Genomic DNA, 20,239 nt, shown 5'->3' on the forward strand with positions numbered 1-20,239 from the left:
TCTGGTATGGGGGGCGGTGGTCCAAGTACAGGTATGGGGAGGCCTGGCAGATCGACTACATCACACTGCCCCAGACATGCCAAGGCAAGCACTAGGTGCTGACCATGATAGAAGCCACCACTGGATGGTTGGAAACCTACCCTGTGTCTCATGCTACTACCCATAACACCATCCTGGGCCTTCAAAAGCAAGTCCTGTGGAGACATGGAACTCCTGAGTGGATTGAGTCAGACAATGGGACTCATTTCAAGAACAGCTTTATCAACACCTGGGCTAGGGAACATGGCATTGAGTGGGTGTACCATATCCCCTACCATGCACCAGCTGCAGGGAAAGTGGAGAGGTACAATGGACTGTTGAAAACCACTTTGAAAGCGTTAGGTGGGGGATCTTTCAAAATCTGGGAGCAGCATCTGGCAAAAGCCACCTGGCTAGTTAACACCCGAGGCTCTACTAACTGAGTGGGCCCTGCCCAATCTGAGCCTTTGCATAAAGTAGATGGAGACAAAGTCCCAGTGGTACATGTCAGAGGTTTGTTAGGGAAGACAGTTTGGATCAGTTCTGTCTCAAGTACAGACAAACCCATTCGTGGGGTTGTCTTTGCTCAGGGACCAGGTTCCACATGGTCTCTTCTTTAGCAAAGAGATGGTAGAACACGATGTGTACCTCAGGGAGATCTGATTGTTGGGTGAGACCTACGTGTAAATATCACTGTTTGCTAAATGTTACTACCATTGTCTGTGTATAGCTGTATATTGAATGTATGATGTATGTTTTTATAGAGTTAGAATATATATTAGTTTTAGTGGTAAGATGACGATATGGGGATAAGGGGTGGAATGTCCTAGGTTGACTATATGATGCTTTTATCCCCAGTCGTCTTGTTCCGTTTATGCTGAATAAAAAGTTTTGCACCTGTAAGACTTGCTCCAAGGATTGAGGGGGGGAGAGGAGGTACGCAGTTTGTTTTCAGACACTGAACTCACTCCTACACATTCCTCCTCCTGGACTGCGTTGTCTGCGGATGAACAGACAGCAGGACAGGGCTCTCTTTTTTATTTTTGCTTTTAGTTAGTTTAGCTAGCTGAGGCAAAGAAGTTCCCTGGACTGTGTTTTTTTTCCTTCTTTCCCCTTTCTTTGGACCTGTTCACACCTGCTCTGGACTGAACAACCATAAGAGCACCAGCAGCTCGCATCAGTGGCCACCGGGCCGGGCTTGGGCCACTGCATTTCCAGCACCTGAGGGACTGATAAGGGACTGAGTGAGCTGAACAGGAATCTGGGGTGGGGACTTTCTGGGTTTGTCATCTCTTTTGGAGCAGCAAGGGGTTTTATTGTTTAATATTGTTTAGGTTTTCTTGTTTAATAAACAGTTTTTTCCCACTTTTCTCCACAGAGGTATTTTGTCTGACCGGCTGGGGGAGGGGTGGTAGAATCCGATTTCCTAGAGGAGCCCTTTGGGTGTTCTCTCTCAAATTTGCCCTGAACCAGGACACCCCTGCACCCTCCACTCCCATTCCCTTTTCCCCTCCCATGGAATATCACAATGGGTGAAGGCTTGGCTCAGGATCTTGTGGAGGTTGAGGCCAGGGCAGGCCTTTCCTTCCGGGGAGGCATCAAGGTAGCAGCCATGTGGCTGGCCCTGTGAGTGGATCTGACCTGAGATCACAGAATTCACAGAATTCACAGAATTCACGGAATTCACAGAATGACTAGGTTGGAAGAGACCATAAAGATCATCGAGTTCAACCCATGCCCTAACACCTCAACTAAACTATGGCACTGAGTGCTATATCCAGTCTTTTTTTAAACCCATTCAGGGATGGTGACTCCACCACCTGCCCAGGCAGGCCATTCCAGAACTTTATTACTCTTTCAGTGAAAAACTTTTTCCTAATATCCAACCTATATTTTCCTTGATGCAGCTTGAGACTGTCTTCTCCTATCAGTTACTGCCTGGAGAAATGACCAACCCCACCTGAATACAACCACTTCTCAAAAAGTTGTAGAGAGTGATAAGGTCACCCCTGAGTCCCCTTTTCTCCAGGCTAAACAACCCCAGTTCCCTCAGTCGTTCATCACAGGGCTTGTGTTCCAAGCCCCTCACCAGCCTTGTTGCCCTCCTCTGGACCTGCTTGAGCACCTCAACATCCTTCCCAAACTGAGGGGCCAGAACTGGACACAGCACTCAAGGTGTGGCCTCACCAGTGCCGAGTACAGGGGAAGGATGACCTCCCTGCTCCTGCTGTTCACACTATTCCTGATATAGGCCAGGATGCCATTGGCCTTCTTGGCCACCAGGGCACACTGCTGGCTCATGTTCAGCCAGCTGTTGACCCGTACCCCCAGGTCTTGTTCTGCCTGGGCACTGTCCATTCCCAGACTATAACATTGCATCCTGTTGCCCTGTACTTGGCGGGTTTGAATTTTTTTCTGGTTTGTTTGTTTGTTTTTTCCTTCAACACTATGACCAGGGCCTGCTGGTTTGCTTCCCTGTCACTCAGGAGCTCAGAATCAGCACATTTCCTGCCGAAACCCAGGACCAGAACTGGCACTGCTTTCTGCTGGGCCACTGACCCTGTGGCTGCTCCTGTGTGTGAGGCTCCGAGACTCCAACAGGCAGTGGTTTCTACACTGCAAGCCTGCTTGATTTCTCCCTGTTTCCTGTTGTTTGGGAGCCCACAGCCCACATGTGGGATGCCGCTGCAGCTGGGCCTGCCCCTGCCAGCGCAGTAGCTCAACATCATGACCCGATGCCTGTGAGCTGCTCAAAGGAGCAATGTCCCATCCTCCCCTTCACCTGAGCTTTAAGTTTTAGCTTAAACTGATGATTTAAGTTTTAGCTTTCATATTTTTCAGATTCCATGCTGCCTAGGTGTGTAGTTCTGAGATTCATATTAAATGTTGCTAAACCGTCTTCACAGAGTAAGTAGACAAAACAATTCCTTTTCTAGCTTGGGACAAAGGACAACCGTTACAAGTTTCAGGCCCAAGAGCATAAACAATGGTAGACTGAAGAGAGAAAAACAAGAAGGATGGGACTTGTTATAGATACGTATTATAATATTGGCTTTTCACAAATATTAAATGGATTTTATATGTGTGATGTTAAAGTAACTTTGTTATGAAGATATAGTTTTTATTTCTGTTTTTAATTAATCTTAGACATAGTAGCAAAATACCTGATCTAAGTATGCTTGTTTTAAAATGCCTGCTTGCATGGGATAACATCCAATGAACATATGAAGAAGACACCTGCTACAGATACGACAACTATCAGCACTCACTGTCTGAAGACAGTGTGGGCCAAGGCCCAAAAACTGGAGGTGATAAAAATGGACTAAAACCACAGCCAAGGAATACACGTGCTCTAAAAAGATGATCCAAGAAGAAGATATGCTAAACAGTTCTTGGAACATGTGAACTTGGGGAAAAGTTTACAATGCATAAGGGTCTATGAATATGCAACAGGCTGATTTAAGGAAAAAAAGTATTTAAGGGGTATCCCCGAAGAGTACAGCGTGGTCTTGGCTAAGTGCCATGATGCACCTGGCCATATTAACCTTTGCTCTATGGTCCTTGTCTCCTATTGCCCTTTATTAAACTTTATAAATTTTCACAAGAGAGTAAATGTGTTTTTCACAAGACTTCATAACCTTACACTATAATTGGTCAATTAACCCCAATACGCAAATGAACAAAAATTTATAAAAGTTAGACCTCGTGACCAGTCATCTATTTTGTGACCATTTTGGGTTCATCTTGGGTATATCCCTGGCCAGGCTCTTGTACTGCCCAAGGTGTATCCATTGAGGTCTTCTAATAAATACCTACTTTATTCTTTAATTCTGTCTAGCCTCTGTTCTAGATCAACCTCTTCAAGGCATCACCACCACCCCCTGTACCCGCCTGCCCCTGTGGCCATGGGGGAGCCATGGCAGTGCCCAGGCCTCTCTGGGAGCCAGCAGCACCCCCTGACAGCGTGGGGGAGTCACTGCAGCACCTCTCTTGCAACAGTGTCCCCTGTGGGCTGTGGTCATAGCCACACCAAAGGGAAAACAGCAGGACATGCAAGGAAAGACTGTCACTGGGGTTTCTGGGGTTTATTTTGTTGTTGCTGTTGCTGTCATTGCTGTTGGTTGTCCAATTTGTTATATGTATATCTCCTAGTTATTTCTTTTCCCATATCTTTGAAAAGCCCATATCCTGAAAGCCCCATAACGTTTTCAGGGTATAATAATTTTAAGGGAGGGGTTCGTATTTTCCGTTCCAGGGAGATTCCTGCCTTTCCTTGGCAGACACATCTTTTAAACCAGGAGAATCTGTCTGAGGGAATTGCAAAAAGGAAAGGAAATGGAGGTGTTTCTCACTGCTGAGAAGCTATTTTTCTGTTTGTAAGTTAAGTTCGGAAACCTTATCCTACTGACAGCCCTCTCAGGCTACCACCTTGCTTGTTGCTCGCTGGTTTTAGATGCAATCAAGGCTAGAGGCATGATGACAGCTAAGGGTACTAGCAAGAAAATCTCAGGCCATGGCAGCACAGATATAAAAGAGTGGATAAAAAGCAGATCATTAGGACCAGGTCCCTGAAGAGGCATTTTCCAATACTTTTCTGAAGCTAGAGACATGTAGGTAAACATCTCACAGGTGCCACTCCCAAGTTTTCTAACAAGTGCTTTGTAAAATAAAGGAGCTCTAAAGTGCATTTTAGTGAAAGAGACAGTGAGTTGTTTAGATGATTCATAACAGCCTAAACTAAAACTCAAATTTAAAAAAAATGGCCATTTATTTGTGAGATGAGCAGGCAGCAATCACTAGGCAGAGTAATTAAGTAATCTTTGGATTATCAGCTCTTTTACCATCTTGCTTCCAAGCACCTATGTAGCTCAGAAGTGAGTGCACTGATAAACTCAGGAAGTGAGCCCTTCTCTGCATTGAAGAAGAGTGATTATAGCTCTGCAGAGCAGCACAGAGCAGCTGAGGGTGGGGGACACAAGAGTGAAACCCTACCTATGGGTCTACTTCTGCTGTGCTGCCTTTGTGAAGACATGTAAACAGGGTGGTTGTTTTGTTTTCATGTCTCCCTGTAGATGCTTGGGGATTCCAGAAAAGCTCTGCATCAGTGATTCAGCTGCCAGAAAGACCTTATAACCTGCTTGGAGGAAAGAGTGGCTGGAGAGCTTAAGAAACACTTGGTATCCAGGAGCTTGCTCTTCAAATACCCAGAGACCAGTCGAACAGGGATTGTCATTATTCCCCCAAAACCTGAAATTGCCACCTAAGCCCTTCATGGTATCTGCTCTCCACACAAACTATTCAGAAACAGGCTGGAAATAAAAAGGACTCTCATTTTTTACTTAAATACCAGTGAATGTCAGTGATTGATACTGCACCCACAGCCAGCTTTTCCCCACCGTAGACAATCAGAGGGATGAACAAGAGGCTCCTCAAATCCCTTTATAACATGGAAAACCTTGTATTTATGATGACATCTGGTCTTTCCCACCATACGCATTAACCTCACTAATTCCTTTCTTTATTAGTAGCCTTCATGTCCTCTAACCAGGCTTACATCATGACAACAATAAGATGACTGCTGGACTGATGCAAAACAATGTCAATGGCAGTGAACAGATGGATTATTGCTTCAATCATAGGAAGCATTTAATTTCTAATGAATACTATTTAGATATTTTCCTCAAGTCACAGATATCATATTTTTGTTTCCTGAACTTTTACTGAAGGAAAACTAACCAAGTGCTTTATCATGTTTTCTCTTTAACAGGATTCATGGCAAGCAGAGCTGAAAAGCAATACAAAAAGAAAGGGAGAGAATTCTGTTTTCACCTCTCATTTATTCAAAATTACTTAATTTATCCTGTTGCATGTCTTACATTCTTTAACATTTCCACTTTCATCTATGGTGAAATTAGGTAAAGAGAAGAAATTTCACTACCCTGGTGACATTTCTTTCCAAAAAATTCTCTGGTCAGTTTTGTTGCAATTGGTGAATTCTGTTTCCTGGTCTCAAGGCACAAATCTCCCTGTTGTCTGCTTCTCCCTCTGTACGTCTGTTTGTTACTAGAATGCCTTTGGCAGCTCTGAGGGCAGAATGATTTTTCCAGAATAACAGGGCAGGTTAAAAATTGTCTTTTGAATTAGAACATGTCTGCTTCATTCCTGTGACACTGCACTGGAGATGTGATCCAGTAAAAATGAGTACTTTTCTTTATATATCTGCTGCTGGAGAGAGTTCAAGCATCTTGCCTAGTTTTATTACATTCTGAGAATTTAAGGCAGGATTTTAGCAGTTCTTTGTTAAATGTTCAGGGCAGAGGGGAGGAAAAGAGAAATAAATGGTGTGTGTTCAGAATTTGCAGTCTTCTCTGTGCAAAGCGTGTATAAGCGTGTATAATGGCTCTTTTCATTTTGAGGCTATTCATCCCCAGTATTGTGATGAAATGTCGCTCAGATGCATCTGGGAGCAGCTCCTCAAAATGAGCACACACTCATGTGGATGCTATTAGGAAAGTCATTGTCATTTGCCAGATGTGTGGTTTTTAACTGTTATTTCCTGGGTAGGAAAAAACAGCAGCTGCTGCTGGCATCAGAGACAGGGAGTAGATACTGTGTGCACTTGGGTGCTGCTGGGGAGGAAAGATACACATTTCTGGCTCTCTTCTTGCTCCTTTATTTGGCCAGGAAGGACCAATTAGCTCTGAGTGCCTGTTTAACCTGAGTGGCAGGTGCCTTTGGTAGCTGTGAGGATCAGGGTCAGCCTTTCAGATTTGCAGATGCTGGGACATGTGTGGTTTGTGGTCTCACTCATCTTCCTCTGTGAAGGCTGTCCTTAACAAGACCCGGGCACTGAGCCACTCATGGGGCAGAGGAAGGAGAGGAGTGGGGCATCTGAGCCACCCCCAATTCTCTCTCTAGTCTGCTGGAGGCTCCTTGTCCTGTTTTCAGTGCTGGACCTCCCATTACTGTCAGTGCTTATTTGCCATTTCCTCTTCCTCTGAATTACCACTGGTAGTGCTCCCCAGACAGCCAGCTTGGTGTATGCCGACAGCTGTTGAATATCAGCCAGAAATATATTGTTATCCTTTGGTCTTCTTTTTAGGCTCTTCTTGTTTCCCTTCATTGATTCCATTGCTTCATTCAAGTAAGGTATTTCTTCCTGCAGCAATCTCCTCTGGCACTTGTTTTCCTTGTTCTGTCACAGGAATTCGGACTATTGCCTACAGGGCTCAGGTGAAGCCCAGGTTCAGTTCATCTTCCTTTCCACTTTCTTTCTGCCTCCAGGAAATTAAACAACCCCACAGAAAAAGCTTCCTACTCTTTTTTTCCTATATGTAAGGAAAGACCATTTGGTTTATGAGATATGCTATGTCTTTTCTTTCCTCATATTATGAACTCTTCAGTGAGAAAACTGGAGATATTTTCTCTTTTCTATACTGTGAAGTATATTATTGGTCCCATCAAAATTATATATATCTCAGTTACTGTGTTTTTCACTCAAAAAGAAATGTGAAAAACCTTAAGGTTGCATGGAAAAATTTGGTCTAAAATATTTCATTCATCGAAGACATTCTGAGAAAACAAGAATTGTTCAAGTGGGTTTTTTTGTGGTTTGAAGTGCCAAGGAAATAGACATGGTAGTTGAAGCTTATGAATCAACTTCTTAAGAAATATTATTTCTACAAAGACTGAATAGATATTTCATTTGTAAGCCTTTTCAGGGTGACAAGATACAGACATATCAGAGTATCTCCAAAATGTTCTGTCCTTACAAATTAGCAATTGTTATTAAATAATGAGGTGTATGGATAGGCGCCATCCTGTGCCCCAAGTCAGGGAATATTAAGTTCTGAAAGGAATGTAATCTCCAATTAGCTCAAACTGTCTTCTTACTTTCTTGAGTTCCACTTTTTTTTCCCATAAGGTCTGAGTTAGTGTAAACCCCTCATCAGAGATCTCATTTATTTTTGATATGTTGTCCTTTGATGTTTTCTGCATTATTCAGAAAGGGAAAAATAATCCAAGTGGATAGAATAAAAAGAAAATAGAAAATTAAAACTAAAATCCTGAATATTTACCCAATTTTCACATCTGATCCTTTGACTGAAAAGGCATCTATCAGAGTGGCATTTCTTCCGGCTAATAGCCAAAATTAATAGAAAACCATCTCATCTTACCTGGGTAAAACTTGTCTGTCTACCACTGCAATTGGGAAACTCACTTACTTACTATCACAGACTTGCCAGAACAAAACAGACAAACATTTCCTGCCATTTTAATTTTGTTTATGATCACTACAAAAATCAACAATGTAATTTCCTTTACTCAAATTCTATGCCCATCTCTCTGAAGAGCACAACTGAGCACCAGATGTGTGCAGCAGACTTTCTTCTGGCCTGATTTCAAAAAATCTTAGAAAGGGATCTGTCCCAGTGCTGCTATTACTTTGGGGTATTTATTTGGGCTAGTCTGTGTCATGTTGTGAGGGGTCAGCGCAGAAGAAAAAGCGGGCAATAGGTCTTAGGTGGAAAATCCAAGGGTCCTTTATTGTTATTGCTACAGTAACAAGAGCTCTCATGAATACAGCCAAACACTAAGACCTCTAACAAGGGGTAATCCTAATTTATATACACTAACATGGAACATTCTAGAAACATCCTAACTAATCATAACAGGCGACATAATCTATACTAACATAGTAACTCCCATGATCCCATTTAAACAAATTTTAATTCAGCTCTCCCTAACTTGAAACAGTGTCCCTGAACTTAGGGTGTAGCTTTCCATGGCCTTGAGTTGATCCCGGCTATGACTGGCTTGCTGGCCCGGTCAGGCCACTGTATCTCCACAGGTGTGGGGGGAGATGCATCCTGAGCAATGCAGCAGATATGTAACTTTATGTCAGCACATCCACCTCTGCTATGGGACTCATCCTGATCCCAGCAGGATTTGGTCCCCCTGAGCAGAAGCAACTGCTTGTTGCAGCACAAGCAATCTGCTATTGCAATAAGGATAAAACCCAGCTTCTTACTGCAAAGCAAATTCTCTGCAGGAGGCTTATGTCAGAGACTGACATGGTGCTGAATCTCCAACCCACAGCCTGCTCCTGCTGCAGAACTACAGCCCTCTGGTGTCATTAAATCACTTACTTTGTCAAGAGCTGCATAACATAATAGGGAAAAACTCACGTTTGGGCTCTGACCAGTAACCTGGTGTTGCCTGGAGGGGTAAGAATATTTTTGCAGAAGAGTCCAAGAAGCAGGGTGCAAGTCAGCATCCATCTGTGATGCACTGCATGGACATGACCTACCAAATAAAAACTTCTAAAGAAAATTCAGCAACTGAGTGCAAGGGTACTTAAGAAGTGGGAGGGTATTTACCTCACAGGACTAGGAGAGACCTTAGAAATCATTGTCCTGAAAAAATTACTTGCCCTTGGAAGAGGCAAGGACCTCCCAATAGTGTTTTGACAATCAGCAGTAAGCTCTTCTCTCTCCTAAAGAAGGATGAAACAAGCATCGCTTACTCCTGGATAGTTTGTTTAGCTTGATCTTTAAAGTGCTTAAATCACTGATATCTTGCAATATTTTACTCCCTGTTCTTCATTAGAGGAACGATTAGCCTACTTGTCTTATATCTCATTCATAGCTTATATTGCACTGTTTATAGTTATTATTCTTTGATCTATTTACTATGGTCATGGAAAAGGAAAAAACACGCAAGACTTTTTTTTTTTTTCCAGTGTGCTGGTCTCTTTCATGTTTGAATATATGTTCTTTGAGTCTTCCTTAAAGCTAATCAGCCCAAATTCATTTCATCTTTCTGACTGATCATATTCACAAAAAGGTTCTGCTTTGAATGGCTTCACAGCAGTTTTTTCAGATAGGTAATGTTATGTATTTGGACATGGCTCTTGAGCATCAGTTTTCAAAATGAAGAATGACTTCAATTTTCATCTATGAGATCTCAGCATGAAACACTTGTGATGCATTTCATTATCACATCTTCTCTGAAGTTTTGTTCTGGACTACAGGAACAGGAAACCCTGGGCAATAGCATCAGGCTCTGAATAAAGCCAAATAACTTAAAAAGACAGCAAGGGTGAACTGAGTGCCTCAGCTGGGCTGTACCAGCCCAGCTGATCAGTAGATATGATCATTTTATAGCAGCAGTTGTACCAACAAACTGTCATATTATTATTGAGAAAACACTCAGCTTGGAGGATTAATTAGAAAACACTGAGCCCATTGCCTTGGGGGATCTGTATGACTCTTACCCTGTCTTAACCCAATGTAGAAAAGGTTTTTGCCATAAGAAAAGAAACAGAGCTGGAAGTTTCCAGGATAGGGAGAGTACGGGAGCTCCAAGGTTGCCCCACAGCAATGGCCAGCAAAATGTGGCCAACCATAGCTGGGACTGGACTACTTCTTATCAGAAAGATAGAGTTCCTTTGGATTGTGACATTTTAAATGTATTTTATGCTTTTTTATTTAGTTTGAGAAACTTGTGTTGACTTAGCAAAGCAGTAAGGAGTACAAGCAGGATTTTGGCACTGCCAAAATATACTCATGTTGTGCATTAGGGATTTAGCCAAGTTAGATTGCAAAGTGATTTATAGCAATACAAGCAATTAAAAAAGAAAAAAATGCCCTCTTGTACCAGAGATTTATTGAGCTGTGTAAGTAAACACCCATTCTGGGTTGACGATGATATATCATATAGTACATTTTAACAGCAAAGAACCAGCCTTCAGATTTCGTTATTGGATGAAGTCACACAAAATCTGGGGACAAAGAGGGAAAGTGCAAACTGTTTCTTTATGCTCCTTCTTGTTTATACTGCAGGTGTTAGGATGAAAAGTGTTCTTTATATGTTTTCTTCAATACATACTCATTGATTTAAATTAAAAATATTTCAAGTAGTTTGTCAGGCATTTCATTGATGTGTATACAGATAACCTTTGAGTCTTTGAGCAATCTCTAAATAGGAAACAGTGGACAAGATCCTTGTGTAATTCACCTTCGTGGTTCTTTAGATGAGCCAAATAATTCAGTGCATAACAGGAGCAGACTGATTTTCTGAGGTGTTTTTGATCTTTATTTTTGAAAAGAGTAATAGCTTCAGTTTGTTCCAAACTAGCTTTCCTTTTAGGCTTTCTTATTCTGATTTGTTGCACTTGTGTTCAGTTTTGGGCTTCTTGCTACAAGAAGGACATGGAGGTGCTGCAGGGTCTGCAGCACAAGTCTGATAAAGGGGAGCTGAGGGAGCTGGGTGTGTTTAGTCTGGAGAAAAGGTCTGGGGAAGACCTTATCTCTCTCTATAACTATATGAAGGAGGTTGTAGTGAGGTGGGGTTTGTCTTTTCTCCCAAGTAACAAGTAACAGGATGAAAGGAAACGGCCTTAAGTTGTGGTAGGGGAGGGTTAGATTGGATATTGGGAAAAAATTTTTGCTGGAATGTTATCAGCATTGGAACAGGCTGCCCAGGGAAGTGGTGGAATCACCATACCTGGAAATGTTAAAAAAACTTGTGGATGTGACAGCTGGGGACATGGTCTAGTGTTGAAAATGGCAGTGCTGAGTTCTTAGATGCCTTTTCCAGACTTTACTATTCTATAATTTCTATGATTTGCATGTTCACAAGCTGTCTGGAGGCCAGGGTGACTCCTTAAGACACCTCCATCTCAAAAAGTCACTAACACAGAGCCTGAGTTATGTAAGCTTGCCTTGGCCCTGGTAAAGCTGCATCTATAGCAAGTCAACAACAGAAACTGCCCAAGATGAGGTTTTGGAATCAGGGATCTCACCTTAGAGACACACATGTAATAGCAAAGCATGCTATACCAAACCCAGATTTTCCCAGTAGAAGGCGTGGGATAAATTTCAGTAACAAAAACTGAGGCTGCAAGGGTTCCCCTGAAGATAGACCACTCCGTTTAGGGACATGGTGAGTCACTGAAAGGCCTGTCCATTTACTGCCTAAGGAGTTAAGGTCAGCACGGAGTCAGTGCTTCTTTCAGCCACTGAGAAAGAGATGGAATAGCAGTTACATGGGCTATTATTTTATTGAAAGGCTGTCTAAAGCCATAAAAACTCTTGCCATGAAAATACACTGCCCACAATCCAGCAGAATCTACTTTCTGATCTCTTCTGAAAGACTAACTTTGTTAAAAGCTCAGCTACATTGTTGGAGTAAGCAGGCTGCTCCTGCCAAAGAACTGCAAATGGAGATGTGTTTGTGCAGCATGGAGATCAGTGGTTTCACGTTCACTGGTTCATAAAGATCCCAGACATTTCTGAAAGATCTATCTCTGTTTTGCTGCTTATATACTTTGGAAGCAAACTATGGAGCTGCACAGTCTGCATGCACAGCCTAATTAAATTTTCTGAGATCATTTAATCTTTCCCGATGGCACTTTCAAATAATCTGAAGCAAAATAAGAAATATGTAGGAAATGTCTAATGAACATTTTCCCCTTTTGATTCAGATTTAGTAGCAGAGAACCCAAACTTTCTTTTGAAGTTGAACTTTTTGAGTCACCTGGGCACCAACTGCTTTCTTCACCTCTGTACTTGCTATTAGTGCCTTGAGATCTGTTGAGCTTCAAAATACATGAGATTTAAGTATTCATTTAAGATATGACCATTAAGAAGTGAAATTGACTTTTACATGAATTGTTAACAGAGATCTCAAAATTGGAGTGGCTTGGTGTTGGGCTTTCTGTCTGGGCAAGTAGATTAGGGAAGAACACATCCAAGAAATAGGATATTTCAAAATGAAAGACAGGAAAAAAATACTAGAGGAGATGCCTCAAGGGGAAATTAAAGCCTGTTAGGGAATGGCAGCACACAAGACTCCATTACGGTGGAAGTAAAGGAAGAATGGTGGCTCCCCCTGAAATAATATGGAAAGTCAACCAAGTCATGATGTGATGTGGCTTTTGGCTATCCCCAAAGAAAGTGGCTTCCCAAAGAGGCTTTGTTAAGCCAGAGGTTTTAGTACCACTGCTGTTTGGGTGCTTCTCATGCCAGGTAGAATTACCCTGCAGAAAACCCTGACACAAAGCCTGAAGTTAGAACCAAATGACCAAATCTTGCCCATGGAGCTGGAGTCATATTAATTTTTAAATACTATCCCATCATTCTAAATGATCACAAAACTGTCAAATAGCAAAAATCAAGGGCTGCCACCCACTCACACCAAAATCCTCTCTCAGCAGAAAGCCTCTGTGCACAGCCCTGGGGACACCCCTATGGGACAAAGCTTTCCCCCCAGCACAGCCATGAAAGCCATAAAAGCTCAGCCTTTAAAACTGCAAAGCAGTTGTTTTGTTTTCCATGGATAATGCTTTAATCCACCGGGTGAAAGCTGGACGTTGCTGTCTTTTATCCTGGCTGTAAACGATTGTAATGCTTGAAAAGAAAAGCCCCTAGCCCTTCTGTGCCTGCCGCTCCTCCGAACTGCTGACGCCTGGATGGGCAGCTCCAAGGCGGGGCCATTGGGATTTATTTAGTTCACTCCCATGGATGATGCCTTTAGTGCCACAAACCACCCTGGAGACAAGTCCTAATCATCTGGGGAGGGGGATTATGTTCAGTTCTTCTTCCCCAAACCCCCCAGACGTAATTCAGATCCAAACTGGAGAGACAGGCAGGCACACAAGAGGGGACCCCGGCACTGCACAGCCCCTCTGAAGCCATGTACAGGAGCAGCTTCCTCCGTGAGGTACGCAAGGAGAAGTATGAGCGGTCAGATGCCTATGATGAGCTACGAGGCTCCCCAGAATTCGACAGTTTGGCCCAAGCCCGGGGCTTGGAGAACCTGCAGGAGCTCAACGAGCGCTTTGCGAGCTACATCAACCGAGCACGCGTGCTGGAACAGCGCAACACCATCCTGCGCAAGCAGCTGGAGACCTTCCAGCGCATGGATGAGCTGGTGGGCTTGGATGAAGCCTTTGCTGGGCAAATTGAGTTCAACCGGCAACGAATGAGGGAGCTGGCTTCTGACCGAGCCAAGTTGGAGCGGGAGGAGAAGGATGCCCAGCGCATGCTTGATGAGTACTGCAACAAGTAAGGCTTACAATCCATGGAAGATGAGCGGTGTCATTTCCATAGTTAATCTTTGTAATAAGGATGGGTTCGGCGTCACCAGCTACTTCTTGTGCATGGGTGATGCCTCTCCATGTGTATCAGACTTGTCAAGAAGGATGGCATGTAAGCCCATGTAAGCCCATGTAAGGTGAAAAGCAAGGTATCAGGACTTAGGGAGCTGCAGCTCTGCCTTTTATGGGCTCACTGCTCCTAGATGGAAAAATGCCCTCTCCATTCCACGGCAGCAACCCTGGCACACATCAGCTGCTGTTGTTAATTAGCCTTCGGAGAACTTTGCTCTGAGGCACCTGGTTATTTTTTCTTGGCAGCTCAAAGCAAATCTTGTGTCTGAGCAGCCCAGAATTACACAATGCCAAACATCTCCTGAAATATGCAGGATGTCTCTGAGAAATCCTTACTTACAGCCACTATGAAGCACCTGAGCCAGTCTCTGCCAACCACACCTGTGATGTGTCATGAAAAGAAAGGAGATATATTTTTTCCTGGTGTGTAAAATTTGCCCTCCTCTTCTTCCTTGCATCTTGTATTTCCATCTCATGCCACTAAAAGAATAAGAATAGGCTTCCCCTAATTTCACCTCTTTAACTTCTGTGCCACCATAAATCAAAGAGCAGGAGCCTCACATGCTGATGAAGATGAGTGCATTCCCTTCAGCAACAGGCAATTTTGGTTAGGTGGCTTAATTACACAAGAGTTGGTGAGCATTGCTCATAGGACGAAAGAGTTTAGTACTCCTGTTACTTATTGGTCAGGGATTTTTTACCCCAAAATGTCTATCTGACCTTTTCACCCATGAAAATTTGGCACACTGCCAAATGAACAGCTACATGGGGGCTGTGACCTACAGCATACCTATAGAAATGCCAAGCCCTGATCTCTCTTTTTCATCTGACAGGAGAGAATAGCTCATCTAGGTGCACTGAGGCTAATTGCTGCCAGTGGTCAGATGTCCACAATGTCCTGACTCAGTGCCAGTGGGTAATAAGCACCTGATTAGGCAGAACTGTATTCCAATATTTCTGAGCAGGAAATTCAACTATGAGTCAGTGCTGTAATTTTGGTGCTGACTCTGGTGTTGCTCGTGTGTTTTTATTGCACAATGCCCATGAGTATTTGACTACACTCAGTTCTTAATTTTCTAGATGCATATTAGTTAAAAATTTATGTGAATAGTACAGGATTAGTAATGTGACACAATGTAATTTATTTTTATTAAAGCTGCTCTAAGCAACTGTAAATAGGTGGGGAATAATACAGGGCATTGAAAATCCAGAGGAGGAGACAACACCTAGAAAAAGGGCTGTGCTTTCAGATAGTAAAATTCAGGACCTGCTAAAGAGGTAGTTAGTGGCTTCCTAGAAAAAAAACAAGCGGTACTTTGTTGTATAATCCTGGGATGCTCACTCAGCAGATGTAAACAAAAGTAAGAAGGAAACTTTGGCTAAATTCAAGCTGAAAATTGCAATTTAAAAATTAAAGATACACAGGGCCATGACAATGGAAGGACAGTGGCTGCTTTTTAATCAAATTGCACCAATTGGTTTACATCAACAAGTGAACTTTGGTGAGGCTTTTTTTTCATTGGGAGTTTCTGAGTTTTTCTAGAAGAGAGACCTGAATATTTCTTCAGTGTCTGAAAAACTCCGGCTGGTTTCAGTTGCAGGTTTTAAAACAATGCCGCTGCTCTGGTAACATGTACTCTGCCATCTGATGGCTCTGATTTCAGTACCTGAAAGTTATAAACAAAGCTCCCTAAACAAAATATAGGAGGAATAATTTTTTGTGCCCTATTAGGGGCTACTGAAACAAGAAACATTCCTGTGCTGAAGACCTTCTCTCCTCTCTGAGTCTGTATTCCCTTGGCAACAGGCACTGCAGGTTTCTTGCTGCAACTTGAACCATAGAGCTTTTAGTGCACTGGGATTAACAAAATCTCTTAGAGGGAGCATTTTGAATCACTTAATTGACAAATGTCTGTGCCCTTCACTAATGCAAAGAATTTTGACTCTTACAAGCCATTCTTTCACTCACCTTCACTACTGGGGAAATAGATTTATATCTAAGTAAACCTTTTAAGCTACATTTATATAAATAGGCCTTTTAAAGTTGCATTTAGACAGAGTAGGGCCTAAGATTACTGGGTCTGTGCAATTAAATGTTCATGAACCATTAAAAAGTAGAACTTACATTAAAATTTATTTTAAAATCCTCTATGGTCACATTCATATCTTTTCTCATTAACATGAATAGTTCAGACTCTGTACCAGGAGAGAATTCTTTTTCTTGAAGTTGCGAAAAAAAAAAAAAAATCAATGCTGTGAATAGTCTGGATGCGTCTCATAAAAAGACTAATTATGCCGCCTTTATTGACCACCACCATTATAGCAACATTGCATGCAGCTATGGGACAGGATGGTATTTCTCTCTCCATGATATTGGGAAAGATGATGGAATCCAGATTTTAGTGGCCTTGACTGAACATGATTAATGGACTTCAGAAATTAAAAGTCTTGCTAATCAATTGTTTAATTAAAAAATTTGTGCACTGCTAATGCAGTGATTTTTGAACATGCAGTATGATTCCCTGGACATAGTAATTGGCACAGTGTTCTCCAGAACAAAATACTCTGATGAGCTAACACCCTTTGGGGCCACAGTAGAGACCCAACACATGTGAGAAAACAAAAAGAAGTGGTAAAACACAATAGCTAGGATATGTGGACTCCACTGGCAAAGGTGCCTTCCAGCCCTGTCTGCAGGGATTGTCTTGGCACTGCTGCTGCTGCTTCTCTAGTGATACGAAGGTCTTTATCCTGCTGCAGCTAAGATGAGGATCATTTGCCTGCCCTCCACACTCTCCACAATCTGCGAGAATATTGTCCTGTGGCTGTCAGCTGCTCAGCAGTGGCTGAGCAGGTAGAACAGGTTCATAACACAGGTAACACAGGTAGAATCTGTTCATAAATCAGCAAAACACAATCCTCTTGGTCTCATCTGAGCATTCAGGGTATTACCCTGGATGCCAAATATTACTGGCCTGTCCATCATCCTTGTAGGACCTCTCTCATAGTCTGTGCTGTCCTTGGCACCCAAATTGCTGCTGTCTGTTGAGAGAAGGTTAGTGAAATGCATCAGGGAAAGAGAAAATGACAAAGGTAGTAGCCAAGAGGTGCTACTAGCTTTCAGTAGGATTCAACAAATTCAACATTTTTCTTCAGATGAAAGGCTCAGTTTTGATGCCAAATTGAGTATCTGGCCATTGTGCATTGCTGGGATGGATTGCTACTGTTTCTTCTTTGGAGGGGAGCGAGCCCATGCACTGCAGCGGAGGCAGAGTCCAAAAAAAAGAGCTGATTAAAACCTTTAATCCTCTGATCTGCTTTCTTTGAGTCTGGTATCTTCCTCCCCTCCATTCTTTTCCCCTATGCAAAAAAAAAACCAAAAAACAAAAAACAAAACCCAAACTAGTTAACATCCCTTTTCTTTCAACAGTCCAAAAACATTTGTCGCCAACCTAAAGCTACCTGACTAGGTGAGAAGGTTTGTGTTTTGTTGGGTGGGGTTTTTTGGGTGTTTTTTTTCTTTTTTTTTTCTTTTTTTGATGAAGCAAATTAACTTAATGGCTCTTAAGCTCCAGGAATGTCTGACCAGCAACCATTTAATAAAAAAATTTTTGGACATGACTAGCTAATTACTAAACATCAAAATCATCTTTGAAGCATAACATGGTTGTGACTAGTCAGCCATTGTACTTACAAATACATTTCAGCAGGCACAGAGGCATCCTGCGGTCTTTGAAACATTTCAAAGAGGTCCATAGCGTTTTTGCACTGATCTTCTGGAAAAGATTGAACATCACTTGAAAGAAATTCTCCTTCAAAGGATAATCATGCTCTCTCAAGCTGCCAGGTGGATTTACAGCTGTGTGGCACAGCACATATTTAGGTTATTTGAGAATAAAGGAAAATGTAGTTGAATATTTAAGTAACTGAAAAATCTTTTGAGTGAGGATCTAGCAGTGAGGGACATCTAAATTACATCAGGGCTGAGGTTTAGACACTGAATCCGTCTGATGGTTGTATATTACTGTGAGCGGAAAACCAGCCTTCTATTGTAACTGTGTATTTGATTTTCACAAGATGCCACAATTTGCTTCATTCTTGCTCAGCTATCAGAAAGTATCAAGTTAGGAAAGTGTTTACCGTCAAGTGCACACAAAAACATTTTTAAATAAATAGAAAACTGGCTGGAGTTGAGCTACTTGGTAAACACCTGAAACAAAGGCAGTCTCACTTCTAAAGCTGAAAAATATTATAGCCTTGGAAGTGAAACTGATGTTAGTACTAATTGGCAAAAAAGGACATTATTTTATCAGCAATTTGTTGGCGTAATAATGAAATAAAACCTCATTATTTTCACTTGGTTCTTTGCTGTTCATGTAAGAAATGAGAACAGACCAGTGACCAACCCTGCTAATATTATGGGATTTCAGAAGAAGTTGGTAAACCAGAGCACCAGGTTAAATCTACTTCCTTGTTCTACCAAGTTTTTCCTTTGTGGTCCTGGTCAGTTTGCGAGTGACATCATCCACTCAGCTTTCCAGTATGTGTTGAAAGAGATGAGAATAATGTTGGTTGTTCATCCTCCAGGAGACGAAAAGGAAGAACTGAGGTTGACATGATCATTATAACTTGATCTTTGATGTACCCAGTCCAGGAGCTGTCAAGTTCCCTGTTGACTGAAGCAAATCCCTTTGATATCACCAGCACATATGGGCTGGATCAATGATCTCAGAAGACAGTTCTGAATTTTGGCTTGTACTTGTGTCCATTGCTTTTATTGCAAATGAAGGAACTTAATCACCAGAACTGACTTGTCACCTACCAGAGTGTTTCTTGTAGAAAGTAAGATAATGATAGCTTTTTTATATCTCTCTACATCTATTATTTTAGGAAAAGTAAAGTGTTAAACTTAAAGGGTTAAGACTGTATTTCTGTTGCTGTTGGAGTTTGATAAGTCAGTTGTTCAGTACTGATGGCAAAGTCTCATTGACAAAGTTGCTTCTGGCTGGTGGTTTTTGAGGGGCTTTTTTGTTTGTTTCTTTGTTTGTTTGTTTTTAAATGGAGTCCCATTAAGCCACATCTACTGTAGAACATTTCATATGAGGTTTACTTAAGGAAGGGAATAAATTACAATAATCAACACATAAGTTTTGTGCTCTGTGGCTAAAAAGATTTTCTAGAAGATAATTCTATTTACATACAAATGTGGAGCCCTAATTCTTAAAGAATACATGCTGTTTCCTCAGACCAAACATAAACACATTATACATCCATCTCAGCACCAGGAACGTGCACTTCATGCACTTGTGGATGTTTTATAAAAGCATAAGAATAGTTGGTTAAATGAAGTCCTTACTAAGGCTCACTTGTTGTTTTGACCAAGCTAATATGGAAATTACCATTAAAAGGGACACAAAGCTTGATCCATCTAAGCATCCTAATCCAATATCTTTCATAAATGGTCAATATGCAAAATTGCAGTCATTATGTTTAATGTGCCTATCATTGAAGTGCTTATTCAACAACAGCAGGTATAATAGAAAACCAAGAACAATGTAATTAAATGTTCATGTGCCATTGTAGCAAATCCTCACAGAGTAATCACTGCTGAATGGCTGTCACTATAGCTCAACACCAATGGAATATGCTTTTATTGTAGATAATCTATTCTTTAGCATTATGTAAAAATTGCTAGCAAATATATAGCATTTCATTGTATTCTGTTACGTAAGCTGAAGACAAGAATTTAGACAATTCTGAAATTACCCTCTGCATGTGGGACCAAAAAATAATTAATGCAAATCTATGAATAAATCTTTTGGGCCCTTTGAAGATTCATATTCTCCTTTAGAGTGAAGCATATCTTGTGCATGACAGTGCAGATAAAAATACAGTTTGCAGAGGGATGAACCACTGAACTCTATCTCATTTTCTCTACTCGTAGGTATAGAAATGAACGTGAGTATCAGCAGAGGCTAAAAGAAACCCTGGAGCACCTTAATAAAGTGAGTCTGGGAAAATGCCAGGGGAAAGGTGTACATTTTTTTC

General features: G+C 41.8%; 1 protein-coding gene across 2 annotated transcripts in view; it reads left to right on the forward strand.

The window, feature by feature from the left end:
* The window catches only part of BFSP1 (beaded filament structural protein 1), a 44,897-nt gene that overhangs the window by 13,166 nt on the left and 11,492 nt on the right, over positions 1-20,239 (forward strand). Inside the window, exons 1-2 of one of the 2 annotated variants that reach the window (XM_009097031.4) lie at positions 13,490-14,087; positions 20,136-20,196. In XM_009097031.4, the coding sequence (XP_009095279.1) occupies positions 13,717-14,087; positions 20,136-20,196 (432 nt within the window). In that variant the 5' untranslated portion in view covers positions 13,490-13,716. Of the gene's footprint in view, positions 1-13,489; positions 14,088-20,135; positions 20,197-20,239 lie in introns of those variants that run through there. The other variant, XR_007777294.1, reaches the window with a different exon arrangement.

The sequence above is a fragment of the Serinus canaria genome, chromosome 3 (assembly GCF_022539315.1).
Source record: "Serinus canaria isolate serCan28SL12 chromosome 3, serCan2020, whole genome shotgun sequence".
Classification (NCBI taxonomy): Eukaryota; Metazoa; Chordata; class Aves; order Passeriformes; family Fringillidae; genus Serinus; species Serinus canaria.